Genomic DNA, 18,757 nt, shown 5'->3' with positions numbered 1-18,757 from the left:
TAGTGGGTGCCGTCTCCAGTCTGACCTAGAACACAGGATGTGTGTGGTTGATTCTATGTGGACATCAGTTCTCAAGTAAGTCCGGGAACCAGTTTGGTTCCTGTTGTTGGGTAGTCTTCTGGAGGGGTAGGTGTGTCCATATGCTTGGGCCGCTCCTACTCTTCCTGTATTGAGGTTCTTCATCCTGGGGACTGGATGCCATTACACCACTGTGCTAAGGACTCCTGATTTCCCAACTTTATTGTTGTTGTGTTGTTGTTTTTTTGGGCTATTTTGTTGTTGTTTTTTGTGTGTGGCTTGTTTGTTTTTGAGATTTGGTTTCACTATACAGCCTTGGCTGGCTTAAATTTCCTGTGCAGGGCAGGCTGGCCTCAAACTTAGAAATCTATCTGACTCTACCGTGAGAGCTAAGCTTAAAGGCATGCACCACCATATCAGACCTTAATTGCTTTTTAGGAGCAATCTTAAAGGGCAGGTAGGCAGGCAGGCACATTCCATGTGGTGACTTTTAACCCTTAAAGTTATGTAAGTAGTGCCTGGTTATCCATTGTCCGTAAGGTAAGAAGTTGTGTTGTGTCTGTGGAATTGGTGAGCTGATTGTAATTCTGTTTGGCCTTGACGGGGGGGGGCGGGGGGGGGGGAAGCTGTTGCTTCCTTCAGCCTTCTTCAGCAGTATTGACATTGGCCAGAGAGGGACACTTCTGGATTTGGAGAATGACCCCTTCAATTTATTTTAAATTTATGCTTGTCCCTGGTAATAGGGTTTTGACTTGTGAAAATTTACTATTTTTGATTAATATTTTAGTGAAGCTGAGCATTTGTTCAGGGGCATTGAATGAGACAGGGTCCTCCTGTTTTGCCCAGGTTGGTCTTGACCTCCTGGGTTTAGGCAATTTTCCTCCCTCAACTTTTCAGGTGGCTGGGGCATCGCTCCTCTGAGCACATTTTGATAAAAATATGACTAAAGGGTTAGATCTCGAGTAAAGGAAGATTGTCGCTCTCAACTTTGAGACCAGAAATGAAATGGTATTTTCTTTGGAGAGGGGCTAAAACTCTGTGTGCGTGTGCACGTGTGTGTGTGTGTGTGTGTGTACATATGTGTATTTGTACTTGTGGAAGGACAATTTGAATGTCCTTTTTTAAAAAAAAATTATTTATTATGTATACAATATTCTGTCTACGTACATGCCTGAAGAGGGCACCAGACCTCATTACAGATGGTTGTGAGCCACCATGTGGTTGCTGGGAATTGAACTCAGGACCTTTGGAAGAGCAGGCTCTTAACCGCTGAGCCATCTCTCTAGCTCTGAATGTCCTTTCTTAAGAATGCTGTCCACCTTATGTAGAAACAGAGTCTCACTGGCCTAGAACTTGTCAATGCCTAGGCTGGCTCCTCTTGTCTTGTCTCCTTAGCACCAGACTTATAAGTGTGCCACCACACCAGCTCTGTCTGTCTGTCTGTCTGTCTGTCTTTCTATCATCTATCTATCTTCTATCATCTATCAATCTATCTTTCTATCTATCATCTATCTATCTATCTAATCTATCAATCATCTATCATCTATCTATCTAATCTATCTATCATCTATCTGTCATCTATCTATCATCTATTATCTATCATCTATCTACCTATCATCTATCTATCATTTATCTATCTATCTATCATCTATCTTTCATCTGTCTGTCTGTCTGTCTGTCTATCTATCTATCTATCTATCTATCTATCTATCTATCTATCTATCTATCTATCTATCTATTTTTTCGAGACAGGGTTTCTCTATGTTGCCCTGGCTGTCCTGGAACTTGTTCTGTAGACCAGGCTGGCCTCGAACTCAGAGAGCTGACTGCCTCTGCCTCCCAAGTGCTGAGATCAAAGGTGTGCACCACTACTGCCTGGATAATACCCAGCTTTTTAAATATTGGTTCTGGGCATTGAACTTGTCACATATTACCAGCTATCTCCAAAGCCCCTCCTGGGATGTGTGTGAGTCAGAAGACAAGTTGTTGGAACCTTTTTTTTTTTTTTTTTCCTAAGCTGTGTTGGCCCTAAGGATTGAACTCAGGTTGTCAGACTTGGAGGCAACCCCACCACTTGGTTTTGAAGTGAGTGTAGATGTCATCCTCCATGAGAACTAGTCCAGGCCTCTTTGTGAAGCAGATAGCTCTGTTGGACATCACACAGGCAGGAGTTGGGGTTGAAGATTTCCAGTCAACTTTCTGATCAGTTCTACTCTCCTGCAGCTGTTCCTGGTCTTTGGATATCTCCTCTTACCTTCCTTCACTCCAGGACATTGAAAGACTATTAAAATGACATCTCATTAACAGTGAATTATGAATATCCCTGTAAGGAGTTCAGAGCTAAGCCGTCCTGTGACTGGCTTGATACACATGGCCTCGCATCTGTACTGTGGGCTACTGAGAATCTCCTTGTGCCCTAATCACATTAGTTACTCTGTTTAGAGGCAGTTCCTCTGTGGACTGACAAATGGACTTTATTTTAATTTTTTTAAAGATTTAATTTTACTTTTGTTTCTGTATGTCTTTGTGCCACATGTGTGTGGTACCGGTGAGGTCAGAAGGAGGCATTAAATTTCCTGGAACTGGAGTTCCAGGCTGTTGTGAACAACCTGGGGTGGGAGCTGCAAGAGTCACAAGTGCCTCCAACTGCTGAGCCATCTCTCCAGCCTTTTATATTATATCTTTCCTATCTGGGAGTTTGCATTCATGGTGCCACTGCTATTTTGGCTTTCATTTTTAGAGATCAAGAAAGGAGATTTTTTTCGGGACCAAGCCTTGGAGGACTTGGTGTCCTTAAGCTCTGGTTGTATCTTCAGCCAGTTCAGTGTCCTCCGTCAGTCAGTTCCTTGCTTCAGTTCTGTGTCAAGTGAAGCAGACTGCAGTGGGCAGACAGCCGTAGGTTTCAAATGCTAGGTATTGTGTGACCAAGTCAGCAGGCAGTTTCTCATGTGGTATTTATTCTCTAATCAAGTCCCGTGGGTGTGACTATTGCCAGGTACAGGTGAACTGTGGCCTGTGAGTCAAGTCTAGTCTACAGTTTGTTTTTGAATGCCTCACAAACTGAGAATGATTTTATATTCTTAAAAGGCTGGAGGGGGGAGGGAGGGGAGGGAGAGAGAGAGGAGAGAGAGGGGAGGGGAGAGAGAGAGAGAGAGAGAGAGAGAGAGAGAGAGAGAGAGAGAGAGAGAGAGAGAGAGAGAGAGAGAGAGATTGAGAAGGCAGGCCAAAAACTGGAAGAAAATATTTCACTAGAGACAGAGTTCTTGAACCCAACAGTAAAATGAAAAGTCTAATTGGAAAAAAAAAGTAAGGCTAGGGTTATGAATGGCTTATTGGTAGAATGTGGACTTATCATACCTTAGCCCTGGGGAGCACCATCACCCCCAAAGTCAAAAGGACCTAAACAGACATCGAGTGGCCGAACTCCCAACTGACAGTACCAAGTGTGGTAGAGATGTGGAGCAACAGAAGTTCTTTGTTGCTGGTGCAAATCCTAAGTGGGTAGAGCAACTTTTGAAGAAGTTTGGCAGCTTCTTAAAGAGTCAGACATATTCTTAGTGCCTGATCCACCAATCACACTGTGGGGTAGTTGCATGCCTGACCTGTTAATCACACTTCAGCACAGTGAGATGCATGCATGGAAACTTGTAGTACTTCTTGCTCAGTTTTGCTGTGAACCTAGAACTTTTAAGATATAAAGTGTTTTTTGTTGTTTGTTTTTAGTTGGTGTGGGAGTAGAAATCAGTGATGAAGCCCATGCTTAGCACCTTTGAGGACCTGGGTTTGATTCCCACTTCCACCAAGAATAATGTATAAAGGAGACTGTAAACTGGTGTTTCACAGAGAGTATTTATGTAGGGATGAAGTGCTCAGGGTCTCTGTACCTGTCTAATTCTCTAGACCTCCTGGGCACGCAAAGCCTCTAGTTATAAAGCTGTTCTTTTGAATTTTGATTTTGTTTACAGGTATATGAATGACCTAAAGCTACAAATAAAGACGGAGAGAGAACGGTGCCAACTGGGAGCAGGGCAAGGATGCCAATTCCTCCTCCTCCCCCGCCCCCACCTGGTCCTCCCCCACCTCCCACTTTTAATCAGGTATGTAGTCTCTCCACTAGGTTGTCTTCAAACCTTTAAGTAAATTGGTAGACTTCTCATACTGTTTTGTTCTTTTTCTTTTCAGTCCTTTTTGTTTAAAACTTGTAAATTTTCTTACCTAACCACTCTTTCACTCTGACCTTGCTCTGTAGCTCTGTCTTTTTTAAAAAATTTCTTTTATATTTACTTTACATATATATATATATTTACATGTATTGCCTGCATGTATGTGCACCACATGCATGCCTCATGCCACAGGAGGCAGGATAGGGCTTTGGGATCCTCTGGAACTAGAGTTACAAGCAGCTGTATGGCCAGAACCATGCTGGGGACTGAGCCTGCATCCTCTGAAAGAGCAGTAAATGCTCTTGAGGATGGAGCCACCTTTCCAGCACCTACCCCCTTGTGGTTTGCTTGGTTTTGTTTGTAACAGGGTCTTGCTATGTAGTCCAGGCTGACCTTGCTGGCCTTAAACTTTAGGTCTTCTTGTCTCATTCCCCCAAGTTAACCATGTCCACTAATCATTTTTAATACCATCTATAACTTTAGTATATATTTGACCTTTAAAGACTTTTCCCTAGTATTTTGAGACAGGATCTTGCTGTGTGGCTGGCCAGTAGCTTGCTGTGTAGGTCAGACTGGCCTCTACCTTGCAGTGTGATCCTTTTTTCTTTGCCTTCTGCATGCCTTCCGGAGTGTAGGCCTGAGCAACTGCTCAGCTGCATCCTGGATTTTTTTTTTTTTTTCGAGACAGGGTTTCTTCTGTAGCTTTTTGGAGACTGTCCCGGAACTAGCTCTTGTAGCCCAGGTTGGCCTCGAACTCACAGAGATCCGCCTGCCTCTGCCTCCCCGAGTGCTGAGTGCTGGGATTAAAGGCGTGTGCCACCACCGCCCAGCTTGCATCCTGGATTCTTTTTTTTTTTAATTAATTTATTTATTTATAATGTATATAATATTCTGTCTGTGTATGCCTGCAGGCCAGAAGAGGGCACCAGACCTCATTACAGATGGTTGTGAGCCACCATGCGGTTGCTGGGAATTGAACTCAGGACCTTTGGAAGAGCAAGCAGTGCTCTTAACCTCTGAGCCATCTCTCCAGCCCGCATCCTGGATTCTTGAAGCTACTTAAGAGACACACTTAATAGCAGGCAGTGTAAGGAGATAGAGAACACACAAGCCTGTGTCTCAAGTAGGTTGGACTTCTGAGAGGTTCCCTGTCCTGCTTCATTCCAAATGGAGATTTGGACTCATGGAGTTGGAGCTAGTGTTTCTTCTTAAGCTACCTGTCTTACAAGTAGGTTAGTCTCATTTCTCTGACATCCTTGAGAAGGGTTGAGGATTTGAGTGGTAGTTTCCTGCTACCATTTCTTCTCCTCTCCTACTCCCAGGCTGTTAAGACTAATTAGGGTCGTGCTTCATCTGGTGTCCAATGTGGGGCGTGACCCTATTTAGTCTTAATAATAAAAACCTGGAGTCAGATATTGGGGTAACAGCTGAAAGAAGTAAAGGGCCAGCCACAGTTACCTCTTACCTCTCTGATTCCTCAGACAAAAAAGGGCCAAGCTACTGTCTGTGCCCCCACCTTATCACTTCCTCTGTCTGCCCAGCCATATCACTTCCTGATGCCTGTCTGTGCAGACCTCCAGACCTAACTGGTGGCTAGCTCTACCCTCTGATCTTCAGGCAAGCTTTATTTGTCAGAACACAAATAAAATATCACAACATTTCCCCTTTTTTGTCTAAAATAAAAAGAGACAGTTATAGTTAACATAGGAAAACTATATATAGTAAGTACAATAACTATATACAATATATACAGTCAAGAATTACATTAACAAGCCGGGCGGTGGTGGCGCATGCCTTTAATCCCAGCACTCGGGAGGCAGAGGCAGGTGGATCTCTGTGAGTTCGAGACAAGCCTGGTCTATAAGAGCTAGTTCCAGGACAGGCTCCAAAGCCACAGAGAAACCCTGTCTCCAGAGAAACCCTGTCTCGAAAAAAAAAAAAAAAAAAAATTACATTAACAGTGTCCAGTCCATTAGCATTTGACAAATTTAGAGAAAATACGTTAAAATTTTTATTGTTTTATATGTATGGGTGTTTTGCCTGCATGTATCTGTGTACCATGTGAGTGACTGGTGTCCTCAAAGGCCAGAAGAGGCCACCAGATCCCCTGAAACTGGAATTACCAACGATGATGAACTGCCATGTATAAGCTAAGAATTGAACCCAGGTCCTCTGTAATAGCAGCAAGTGTTCTTTTTCCAGCTCCAGGCCATTTTAATTAATTTTATTTTATGATCATTGGTGTTTTGCCATGGATGTCAGGTCCCTTAGAACTGGAGTTACAGATAGTTGTGAGCTGTCTTGTGGGTTCTGGGAATTGAACCCAGGTCTTTTGGAAGCGCAGTCAGTGCTCTTAACTGTTGAGCCATCTCTAACCCCTCCAGTCCATTTTAAATCCAAGTCTGTCGTGTCTTATTCTCTACCAAGAAAGGAAGAAAATTAGGCATACCACTTGGGAGGCAGAGACAGGCAGAACTCTTAATTTCCAGGCCAGCCTGGCTACACAGTGAGACCTCATCCAAAACAAAACAACAACAACAACAAAAAAAAAATTCAAGTTTTGGGTCTCAAAAGTTAAGAGCAACACTTTACTGCTCTTGCAGAGGACCTAGGTTCAGTTTCTAGCACCCATGTGGTGACTCATACCTACTTATAACCCTAGTTTCTGGGGATCTGATACTCTTTTTTTTACCTCCTTGAATACCAGACACACAAGTAATGTAATACGTATGTAAATATATACATACATACAGGCAAAACACTCATATACATAAAAATAAATGTTTTAAGAAAGGGTTTTATTTTTATTTTTAATTATGTGTTTATGTGTGGGTCTGTGCACATGAGTACAACTGCCTGTAAAGCCTGAGGCATTGAATCTCCTTGGAACTAGAATTATAGACAGTTGTAAGCTGCACGTGGGTGCTGGGGATCCCTCTGTAAGAGCAGTGCCGCTATTAACCACTGAGCCATTTTTCCAGCTCCAAATATAACTTTAATCTCAGCACTTGAGAGGCAGAGGCGGAGGCAGATCTCTGAGTTAGAGGCCAGCTTGGTCTACAGAGTGAGTTTTAGAACACACAGGGCTACACAGACTCTCGCTGTGCAAGCCTGACCACCTGAACTCAGTCTCCGGACCCCAAAGTGGAAGGAGAGAACCAGCTCAGGAAAGTTGTCCTCTGACCTCTGCACTTTGAGCATGGACACACACAGTAATGACAAATAACATTTTGAAGTTTAAAATATTGGTTCTGGTGTCTGCTAATCATGTGTCCTAAACTTTCTAGAACTGTTATTTCCTCAGTTTTAGAGTAGGACTATCAAGGTCTACTGTATAACATCATGTAGAAGACAAAGTAGCAAGAAGGTAGCAAGTTATGTTGGGATAATATTTTGCAGAGTCAGCATTGGGGTGTGAATTCTTGTTTGACCAATTACTAACTGCATAACCATCGGAAACTATTCAGCTTCTGATCCACACTTTTCAAATGTGGATATTGATAATCATATCTTTCTGTATGCGTATTTCAGGCTTTAAATGAGGTAATCTAAGTAATACTTACCACAATGCCTGAGGCATAGTGGCTGCCCAGAAAAAGCTGTGCTGGCGATGGTGCCACATTATTATGTCCAAGACAGAAATTCATGGCTAGCCTTGCCCTCCTCTCAGAAACTGTGAATTGGAGGGTGGTTTGTGTCTTTCACAGGAGAATGATGGCATAAGGTGATATTGCTACTTGGTGCATATATCTGAATGTGTTGTGGCATCTTACGGAATCCCTTGGCTTAAGTCATTTATGCCAAGCTTGTGATAAAAGGAGCTCTTGGGGTAAAGTTACACATTTCCTTCTTCCTCCAGGCAAACACAGAGCAGCCCAAACTCAGTAGAGATGAGCAGCGGAATCGAGGAGCCCTCTTACAAGACATTTGCAAAGGGACCAAACTGAAGAAGGTGACCAACATTAATGATCGGAGTGCTCCTGTCATCGAGAGTGAGTCGGGGTCCCAGGATTAGAAGACTTCTGGGCATCACACTTATTGTCGTCTCTCCAGTGGGAAAATGGTGTCCTGGATATCTTGACTTTCCTTCAGCTGTGGAGTTGAACATTATGAAAGTTCTCAGCTCTTCTCAGGGTTAAAGTCCTCCCCTGCTGATGATAGTTTTTGTTAGGGCCCATCTGTGGCTGTTCTCAGGAGACCACCACATTCCTAGAGGCTTCCTGGCTGAAACCAAGGATGGTGTTACAGTCGCTGTACAAGTCCATTCTTGTAGGCCTCAGGAACGCTTGTTCTCACTTCCTTGTCTCACCCGCCCCCAACATGGGGAAGAGGGCCCAGAGAACTCTGTCGAGCCTGTCTGTTTTAATCGAGTTGTTCTCCTTCCCCCTAAATAAAAATGGCTCCTCCTTCCCTTTGTCCTTTTAGTTTGCTTGTTTTTTGTAATAATCCTTGCATGAAGGTGTGCAGCTACAAGGCCTAGGTGCCCTTGGGTTTGTGTGTTTTAGTGGTAGTGCTGCTACTCTTGCTGCCGCTTCTTGATAGAGAGGCAAAAGTAAGATTGGTACGTTTGTAAATTAGAGCCTAGATAGAGGAATCGTTTCTTCTCAGGCTTGACTTGATCAGCAGCTCAGAGCATATGAAATGAAACCTCACCTCTGCCTTCCAGAGCCCAAAGGGAGTGGTGGTGGCTATGGCCCTGGAGCTGCTACTTTGCAACCCAAGGGAGGTCTCTTTCAAGGAGGAGTACCCAAGCTGCGACCTGTGGGAGCCAAGGATGCTTCAGGTATCTGAGAAGTTATCTCTTGGGCTATCTCCCAACATTGTTTGTTTTTTTGACTTGCTTCAAGTGTGCTATCTTAGGTTGAAAACGGGTTGAAGGTGGGAGGAAAAAGAGACAAGCATAGTTGCCCAGTAAAGCAAAGCTGAGAGTTAAATAAAAATGTGTTTAACTTAGGTAAAGAAAATGCGAGCTGCTGTTGTAGCATGTGACTGCAGTCCTACCTGCAGGGTTGAGGCAGGAAAATCACAAGTTTGAGTTCAGACTGAACCGCAAGAGTTGAGAGCCTGCCTTAAAGAAACAAAAAAGGTTTTAAGTACTGGGTTGTAGCTCAATGAGTTGAAGACTTGGCTAGTGTGTATGAAGACCTGAGTTTAGTTCCTAGCACTGCATAAACCAAGCTAGGTGGTATACGTGTAATCCCAGAACTTGGGAGGTAGAGGTAGGAGAACCTCAGACATTCAAGTTCATCCTTGACTACTTTCTGAGTCTGAGGCCAATCTAGTTTACATGAGACCTAATCTCTAAATACATAAATAACTACATTCAGAATATTCACACACACACACACACACACACATACACAGAATAGATTACTATTCGGCCCTGCAAAAGAAATTGTTATTTGTGACAACACGGACAGACCTAGAGGACATTGTGTTGAGTGAAATAAGCCAGAAACAGAACGACAAGCCAACATGGTGGTGCACACTCAGGAGGCAGAGACAGGTGAGTCTCTGTGAGTTTGAGGCTAGCCTGGTCTACAGAGCAAGTTCCAGGACAGCCAGGGGTACATAGATATGCCCCCTCTAAAAAAAGGGGGGGGGGGTAAAATAAATGAATGTAATTCAATTCAAATGTGTTCATTTTGTGTCAAGAGACTCTGAATCTGAAACCTGATTAAAACTCAGAGGCTAGGGGCTGGAGAGATGGCTCAGTGGTTAAGAGCATTGCCTGCTCTTCCAAAGGTCCTGAGTTCAATTCCCAGCAACCACATGGTGGCTCACAACCATCTCTAATAAGGTCTGGTGCCCTCTTCTGACCTGCAGACATACACACAGACAGAATATTGTATACATAATTAAATATTTAAAAAAAACCAAACTCAGAGCTAGGGTTAGTGATGTGGCTCAGCAGTAAGGCAAGTTCTTTGCATGCTTGAGGCTCTGAGCTTGAGCCTGGGCCACAGGAAAGCAAACAGACTCAAGAACTTTGCTGGTACTTTCTCAGCTGTTGTGCAAGGTGTACTGAGGAGGCTGGGTCAACCAGAGGCCTGACCGATGCACATGTAACTGTTAACACAGTGTTCTGTTGTTTGTAGATACTGTAGCTGCTAAGCCAGCCCTACAAGTCCCCAGTTCTCGAGCTGCTGCTCCGAGGCCTCCAGTGTCTACAGCCAGTGGGCGTCCTCAAGATGATACTGACAGCAGCCGAGCCTCCCTCCCAGAACTGCCCCGGACGCAGAGACCCTCTTTACCGGACCTCTCTCGTCCCAATACCACTAGCGGTACAGGCATGAAACACAGCTCATCTGCTCCTCCCCCACCACCTCCAGGGCGCCGTGCCAATGCGCCCCCTACTCCTCTGCCTGTGCACAACAGCAAAGCTCAGGCCTACAACAGGGAGAAACCCTTGCCTCCAACACCTGGACAAAGGCTGCACCCGAGTCGAGAAGGACATCCTACTCCACCCCCTGTAAAACCACCTCCTTCCCCTGTGAATATCAGAACCGGACCAAGTGGCCAGTCTCTGGCTCCTCCCCCACCGCCTTACCGCCAGCCTCCTGGGGTCCCCAATGGACCCTCAAGTCCCACTAATGAGTCAGCCCCTGAGCTGCCACAAAGACACAATTCTTTGCATAGGAAGACACCAGGGCCAGTCAGAGGCCTTGCACCTCCTCCACCCAACTCTGCCTCCCCCTTCTTGTTGAGTAACAGGCCACCTCCCCCAGCCCGAGACCCTCCTAGTAGGGGAGCAGGTAAGTGTTCAGAAGCCTTTTCTCTTTTCTCTTTGCTTTTTCTAAGAGCATCTCTTCAATCATTAGAGTAAGAGTTCATGTATTCACCTGGTTTATTGGGTGCCCTTTATGTGTTGGTAATTGTTAGGGAAGAGATTAAAAAACTTGTTGTGCACAACCTAGTGTGTATATATATATATATGTATATGTATATATGTATATATATATGAGTCAGGAGCCAGCAAGAAGGAAAGTGGGAAAGCTAGGTCTTCCGGGATAATGTGTAGGAGACTCTGGGAAGATTTGGAGCTGACCTTGTCCCATTCCAAGTGAGACCTTGTTTTCGAGACAAGGTCTCCGTGTGTACCTTTGATTGGCCTGGAACTTGGTATGTAGAACACTCTAGCCTTAAACTCTTAGCCATCTGCTTCTGCCTGCAGAATGCTGGGATCAAAGGTGTGCACTAGCACACTTGGCTCTAAATAAATCTTATATAAAATTAAAAAACAAAACAACAGCAACAAAACCACATGCTAGCTGGGCATAGTGTGGCACACCTTTAATCCTGCACTTGGGAGGCAGGTGGATCTCTGAGTTCAAAGTCAGCCTAGTCTACAAAGTGAGTCCACAACAACTAGGACTGTGTTACACAGAGAAACCCTGTTATGAAAAACAAAACAACAACAACAAAACCACATGCCTGGTGGCTGGAGAGATGGCTAATGGCTAAGAGCACTAACTGCTCTTTCAGAGCACCTGGGTTGGTTTCCTAGCACCCACACATTGGCTCACAACGGTCTGTAGTGTCAATTTCAAGAGATCTGATACTCTCTTATGGTCTCTGAGGGCATCAGGCACACATGGTGCACATATATGCATATAAGCAAAACACCCATACATATAAAATAATAAAAACTAAACACAAAAAACAAAACAGGAAAAATGAACTTGGTAGAGTGATGGAGAAGGAGCAGGATAAAGGAAGTGGTCCTCTGTGTGCAGTGCTGCAGAAAGGCCAGCTGGACACTGAGAACTGGCTGTGGACTGAACATCAAGGGACCCTCTGTGCAGCGTTGGTGGAGAAGTAGTAGGTGAAAAAGGAAGCAAATTGGGGTATGTTCACGAATTAGGAATGGATGCCAGCTGTGTTGGAGGCTGAAGCAGAGGCTGGTTTGAGCCACCGGAGTTTGAGGTCAGCCTGGGCAATGTAGGGAGACTGTGTGTGACCAAAACCAGAAAAGAACGTTTAAGAAAGCAATATATAGGAACCTTGGTAAAGGCCTGGTTGAGTGTGTCCGTATACAAATAGGACAGTTGCCAAAGCACTGCTGCTTTTCCTGTGGACCTGGACTTGGCTCCCAGCCAATATCACAGCAGCTCACAGCCTCCTGTAACTCCAGCTCCAGGGGATCTGATGTCCTCCTCTAGCCTCCATGGGCTCTTGTGCACACATGGCATACCTACAGACATGCAGGCGCACACATGCATAAATAAAAATAAATACAAATCATGTTGCCTGTAAACTTGTGCTCCCAGTAGCACTTTTTTGATTTTTTAAGACAGGGTTTGTAGGTGTAACAGCCCTGGCTGTCCTGAAACTCATTTTGTAAACCAAGCTGGCCCCAAACTCACAGAGATCCGCCTGCCTCTGCCTCTCAAGTGATGGGATTAAAGAGATACACCACCACAGCCGGCTTCAGTAAAAGTCTTTTAGAGGGCACCCCAGACAACAACCTGATAATATTGATGACATGGTATTTCCCTGCCTATAACCAGCCATAAGATAGCCCAGGATTCTGTAAAGTTCAGGTTTAAAGGGAAAAAAACGCACACATCAGGTGGGGGACAGCCGGAGAGACAATGGCTGCTCTGCCAGAGGACCCAGGTCACTTCCCTGCACCCAGTTCCAGGAGCACTCTGGAATACTCTTTTGCTGACCTCTGCTGGCATGAGGCATGCATATGGTTCATACACACATGCAGGCAAACACGGATGCACATAAATAAATCTAAAAAATTAAAAGTTTTTAACTTAAAGATTTTAAAAGACTTTTTTTTAAAGCCACATCTTTTTTAAATTTCTATTTCATGTGCATTGCTGTTTTGCCTGCATGTATATCTGTGTGAGGGTATCAGATCCCCCGGAACTAGAGTTATAGACAGTTGTGAGCTGCCATGTGGGTGCTGGGAATTGAACCCAGGTCCTCTGGAAGAACAGCCAGTGCTCTTTACCACTGAGCCATCTCTCTAGCCCCCTTAAAAGACTCTTAATGTGAACAATCCTCCGTCTTTCTAATCCCATTCTGTAATAAAAGCAGAGAAAATAAAACTGAGGAAAGTAGTGTCGAGTCTGCAGATTTCTTGCTTTTCATATACTGTGAGTTGTATTGTGTCTGGTAGCCATGAGCATGGGCCAAGGGGAGGCCTCAGCCTGCTGCCCGCTCAGTATCCAGAGCAGGAGTTCTGAGTAGCCCAGTCTTGAGGAGTGGCTGTATTTGTTGTATAACATGGGGCAGATTTCTCTGATTCTCTTGAGTTTGTTTGTTGTCTGTAAGCTAGAAGTGTGTGTAAAAGTGTAGTGTGCTGTTGAACTTGTTTTATGTAAATGGCATCTAAGTAATTCATGGACTTCTATTAAATCACATTATAACAATATTATATGTTAATACATGTTTGTTTCTGTGGAGGCTGAGCAGAAAGCAGCAAGTTCCAGACCAGCCTTGTCCACAGAGTAAGTTCTAGGACAGCTGAGGCTGCACACACAAGCCTTGTTTTGTTACAAAAACCAAAAACACCCAACAGACCAAAACTAAACAATGACAGGGAGGGAACAGAGTGGAGGAGCAGCAGCAGCCACCCCAAGGCTCCTTGTAGAGTCTGAATCTCTCTTCTATTTTCTATGATTTGTTTGCTTTATTTTGTTTTTCGAGACAGTGTTTCTCCGTCTAGTCCTGGCTCTCCTGGAAACTCTGTAGACCAGACTGGCCTCAAACTCAGAGTTCACCTGCCTCTGCCTCCTGAGTACGGTAAAGGTGTGCCACCATTACCTGGCATTCTATGGCTTTTATTTTATAGTTGGTGTATAAAACAATGAATTTCGTTATAGCATTTCTATACTTCTGTATCATTGTACATTTCTCACATTTGCTCCCTCACTAGTGGCTCCCTCCACTCTGCCACCCTCCCCAGCTGCTTTCTTAGCTTGTGTTTCTCAAGCTAAGTTCCAACACAAGCCAACTGCTTTGGATTTTAATTGCAGCTCCTCCACCCCCTCTACCCATGGTCCGAAATGGTGCCAGGGATGCTCCTCCTCCCCCACCACCTTATCGAATGCATGGGTCAGAGCCTCCGAGCAGAGGAAAGCCCCCACCTCCACCCTCAAGGACGCCAGCTGGGCCACCCCCTCCTCCACCACCACCCCTGAGGAATGGCCATAGAGACTCCATCACCACTGTCCGTTCCTTTTTGGGTAAGTTGTCAGTGATTTGTTTGTTTGTTGTGTCAAGATAGGGTTTCACTGTGTAGGCCTGGCTGTCCTGGAACTCACTTTGTAGACCAGGCAGGCCTCAAACTCACAGAGATCCGCCTGCCTCTACCTCCTAAATGCTGGGTGGTGTTCGCCACCACCGCCTAGCTAATAGTGACTTTGTCTCAGTTCTGGTGGTGACTTCACCGACTCATTGGTGCCTTAGCTGCCAGATGGCTCCCGTAGATGGAGAATAGGCCAGAGCAGCAGTCCTGTTCGCAGCAGGTCCCTCCTGACTTTTCATCTGACTTGTGCTTCTGATCCATTGACATTCCTTTCCTTACATGAACAGATTGAAATCAAGTCGTCAGGGTTTATACTGATTCTAAAGCTACTCTCAAGTCCCCACAAGAATCACTGATGGAGCTTCCCATTAGCGACTGTCCTTTTTATTTACATACATCCTAGAATTATGTGTTCAAAGAGGGGAGTTCCTTCCTGGTTACTTAAAAACTCAAGAGGCTTAGGGTGAAGCTCAGTGGTACAGCATTAGCCTAATGTGTACAAGGTCCTGCACTTAATCATTCCCACAGTACAGAAACAGCACGAAAAGCCAAACAAGCTTAGCTGACAGAGGCCCTTAGTTTGAACCCCAGCACTACAGAAACAAAACATACAGAGGCCACTGACAAACCAGCTGTATTTTTTTGAGGACGTCATTTTACTTATTTGGACCCCACTGTTACTATGTAGAGAAGCGGGAAGTTGACTAGAACAGGCGCATATTGGATCATGTTTTCCAGGCTTATAAATGTCGAAATCTCTACTTAAGAGAATTCACCTCATGGTCTAGAATAGAGCCATAAGTTGTACTCTTTTGAAGATGCATGGTGTAGATCATGATATCTCTTGAAAGCATTAACATGCTAAGTTCTTCAGGGTTGTTCCTCCATCACTATCTCTGACACAGTCCAGCCTGTTCTTAACAATTGCACGAGAGTTTTGCTTTGAGCATACATCTTTATTGCAGAAACCTCTGAATGTAGTGGGGCACGGTGGCATGTGTCTGTAGTCCCAGCACACAGGATTTAGCTGGTGCAGGAGAATCTTAAATTCAAAACCTGTCTGTAATACATAGTAAGACCCTATCTAAACAAAAAAAGCTTTGAATAGAAAAAGGACCTCTTGAGGTGTGATCATGCCATGTCCATAAGATGTAAGATGTTAGAATCTTATGAAGAGGTCATAGAGAGTAGGAGTGGAGCTAGACATGGCTGACTGAACTGTGTTGCAGAGCAATATAGGATAACCAAGGCTGAAAGAAAGTTTTCCATTAAAACTCTCGCTTGCTAGAGAGACATTTGAGGTTAATGACTACCACCCCTTAAATTTAATTCAGTTTGTTTCCCATAGCAATAGTCTTGTAAGCCCACCTTGTTTCTGGAGCTTCGTGTTTCTGCTCACACACACACACTTGTGCTCCTTTCCCAAAGTGTCCGAATTTTGGGGAAAGATGTAGAGTCGGCATTTGACTCCTTTACATTCAGAATTTTAGAAGGGTAGGTACTGGTTCTGGTCGTGTGGCATTCACCTTGATCCTAGCACTTCGAAGGCAGAGTCAAGCAGATCTCTGTGTGTTTGAGACCATGCTGGTCTCATAGTTCCAGGTTAGCCAAGGCTACATAGTGAGACCCTGTCTCAAAACAAACAAAAATAATAAAAGCTTGACAATGGTGGCGCACGCCTTTAATCCCAGCACTTGGGAGGCAGAGACGGGTGGATTTTTGTGAGTTTGAAGCCAGCCTGATTTACAGAGTTAGTTCCACGATAGCTAGGGCTATACAGAAAAACCATGTCTAATATAATAATAATAATAATAATAATAATAATAATAATAATAATAATTTGTTTTAGTTTGGGTTTCTATTGCTGTGATGAAACACCATGACCAGAAAGCAGATTGGGGAGGAAAGGGTTTATTTGGCTTATACTTTCATATTGCAACTCACCACTGGAGGAAGTCAGGACAGGAACAGGGCAGATACCTGGAGGCAGGAGCTGATGCAAAGGCCATGGAGAGGTACTCCCCATGACTTGCTCAGCCTGCTTTCTTATAGAACCCAGGACCACAGTCCAGGGATGGCACCACCCACAATGGGCCGAGCCATTCCCCATCAATCACCAATTAAGAAAATTCCCTATAGCCAGATTTTATGGAGACATTTTTTCAATTGAGGATCCCTCCTTTCAGATAACTCTACCTTGTGTTAAGTTGAATAAAACTATCAAGCACATAAATAAAGGGGCTGGAGAGATAGCTCAGTAGTTAAGAATATTGGGTACATTTTCAGAGGACCCGTGTTCAATTCCCAACACCAGTATGGAGCCTCCATAACAGTCTGTAACTCCTGTTTCCATTAGCATCTGTGGGTGCTGTGTGCACATGGTGCCCAAACATACATGTAGACAAAACACAGTTTAAAAGGATTAATTTTTTTCTCTGTATGTATATGTTCACATGTGTACCTTTATGTGTTTATATGTATGTGTACAGGTGGTTATGGAGGCCAGAGGTCAACATTAGGTGTCTTCCTTGATAATTCTCCACCATATTTGTCTTAGATAAGGTCTCTCACTAAATCTGGAGCTCTGCAGTTGGTCTGACTGGCTGGCCAGCAAGCCCCAGTGATACTCTGATTTCTGCCTCCACAGCCCTTGGTTACAGGCTCCTGCCACCATACCCAGCCCCAGATAAAGGGTCTTTGGGTATCCACTGTTCATCAGAGGTACCCAGGGTGATGCTTTTGTTGTCTCAGGAACTTTGGTTTGGTGTGTAGAGCAGGTTCTCCATACAGCAGAACCCAGAGGAGATTGGTAAATAGGAAAGGTCCTAAGAAGTCCCAAGTCTGTGGGAGGCATGACAGAATATTCTTCTCTTTTCACAGATGATTTTGAGTCCAAGTACTCCTTCCATCCAGTCGAGGACTTTCCTGCTCCAGAAGAGTATAAACATCTTCAGAGAGTATACCCCAGCAAAACAAACCGAGGTGCGAGGGGAGTGAGGAGAGCTTCCCTGTTTGCATGCAACATAGAGTTTGTGTGTTTTCTGAAATTAGAATGTGCTTTTGCACGTGTAGAGGTCAGGAGGAGTTGGTTTTTCTCCTTCCACCAAGTCCCCTGGATCCTGGGGACTAACTCGGGTCACCAGCCTTGGCATCAAGTGCTCACCTTCCAAGCCATCTCTTCAGCAATAGTCCCTGTTGTTAAAAATTGACTTAGAGAGCCCATCTCATTTCAGAAATGTTATTTAGGATCTGTAAGTGAGCTCAGTGTCTATGATTCTTGTTTCTCCAGCTGCCCGCGGAGCCCCACCTCTGCCACCCATTCTCAGGTGAAGCCTGGCTTGGTCCTGCTCCTCAGGAAAAGGATGGACCTCCTCTTCTCAGATGGTCCCCCAACCCGTAAAACCTGCATGAGAGCTCCTACAGTGTTTCTCCAGTGCAACCAACCCTAAGCATCCTCCTGGCCCAGTTCCATCTATGCATCTCATCTCTGGACTTGGTGATTGGATTCTTTCTGTTGGCAGTAGGCTCTTAAGCCCTGCTAAGCCAGAAGAGGAGAAAGCCTCCGTTTCTCCTGCTTTCTTCCAGGGAAAGGTGCCTTGTTATGGTGAATGGACGCACACTGGGCAGGGTGGAGAATGGTACCCCTGCCTGCTGTTATTCACCAAGGGGAAGTGTGCGTGTGCATTGTATTCCATAGTTGAGGAGGGTGGTGTGGCCAGGACAGTTGAGGAAAAGGTACTTTTTGTGAAGCAGTCAGGGGGTTTGCAGAAGTGACCTGTTTTAAAGGTCAGGTTACAGAAAGGACAAAGAAATGGGTCTTCTCCATTTTTAAGAGTGTTTTGTTCTCATCCCTCCTCTCCCCGTTCCAAGGGGTAAGTTGTACATACACTAAATACTAATCAGTGAACTAGACAATAAAAGAAGGGGACGAAGTAAACTGAGGATCATTCCAGAGCTAGTTGGCTCCTCTGCAGCTGAGGGCCAGGGCCATCTGGACCCCCTGCCTTTCCCCGGAGTGCTTCCTGTCCCTCAAGAGAAGAGTCGCTTTTTGTTGGGTGCATTATTCATATTCCCAATTCACAAACCCCAGAAACTTCCTGTAAGAGATGAAAAGAGGGGGTGAGGACCTTAACCTGAACCTCAAGTCGATCTCAGTTTTTTCTGATTAACCCTGAAATGGTCAGCAGCCCTTGGGGAATGCTCCAGGGAGACTAAGGGAAGGAGGAAGCACTTCACAGGAGGGTCTGGCTCTGGGGCTGCAAAGGTCTTGACAGCCTCCTCATACCCATCTCACACATCTGACAGCAAGGTC

General features: G+C 44.8%; 1 protein-coding gene across 2 annotated transcripts in view; it reads left to right on the top strand.

Annotated features, from left to right (window-relative positions):
• The window catches only part of Wipf2 (WAS/WASL interacting protein family member 2), a 33,270-nt gene extending 14,888 nt beyond the window's left edge, over positions 1–18,382 (top strand). For both annotated transcript variants that reach the window (XM_038326219.1, XM_038326220.1), the window contains exons 2-8: positions 3,984–4,115; positions 8,041–8,173; positions 8,848–8,964; positions 10,280–10,936; positions 14,174–14,383; positions 17,326–17,427; positions 17,735–18,382. In XM_038326219.1, coding sequence (XP_038182147.1) covers positions 4,053–4,115; positions 8,041–8,173; positions 8,848–8,964; positions 10,280–10,936; positions 14,174–14,383; positions 17,326–17,427; positions 17,735–17,775 — 1,323 coding nt within the window. In that variant the 5' untranslated portion in view covers positions 3,984–4,052 and the 3' untranslated portion in view covers positions 17,776–18,382. The remainder of the gene's footprint in view (positions 1–3,983; positions 4,116–8,040; positions 8,174–8,847; positions 8,965–10,279; positions 10,937–14,173; positions 14,384–17,325; positions 17,428–17,734) is intronic.
• Positions 18,383–18,757: the final 375 nt, after the last annotated feature.

Source organism: Arvicola amphibius, chromosome 4, assembly GCF_903992535.2.
Source record: "Arvicola amphibius chromosome 4, mArvAmp1.2, whole genome shotgun sequence".
Lineage (NCBI taxonomy): Eukaryota > Metazoa > Chordata > Mammalia > Rodentia > Cricetidae > Arvicola > Arvicola amphibius.
This window is presented reverse-complemented; position numbering and strand designations above follow the sequence as displayed.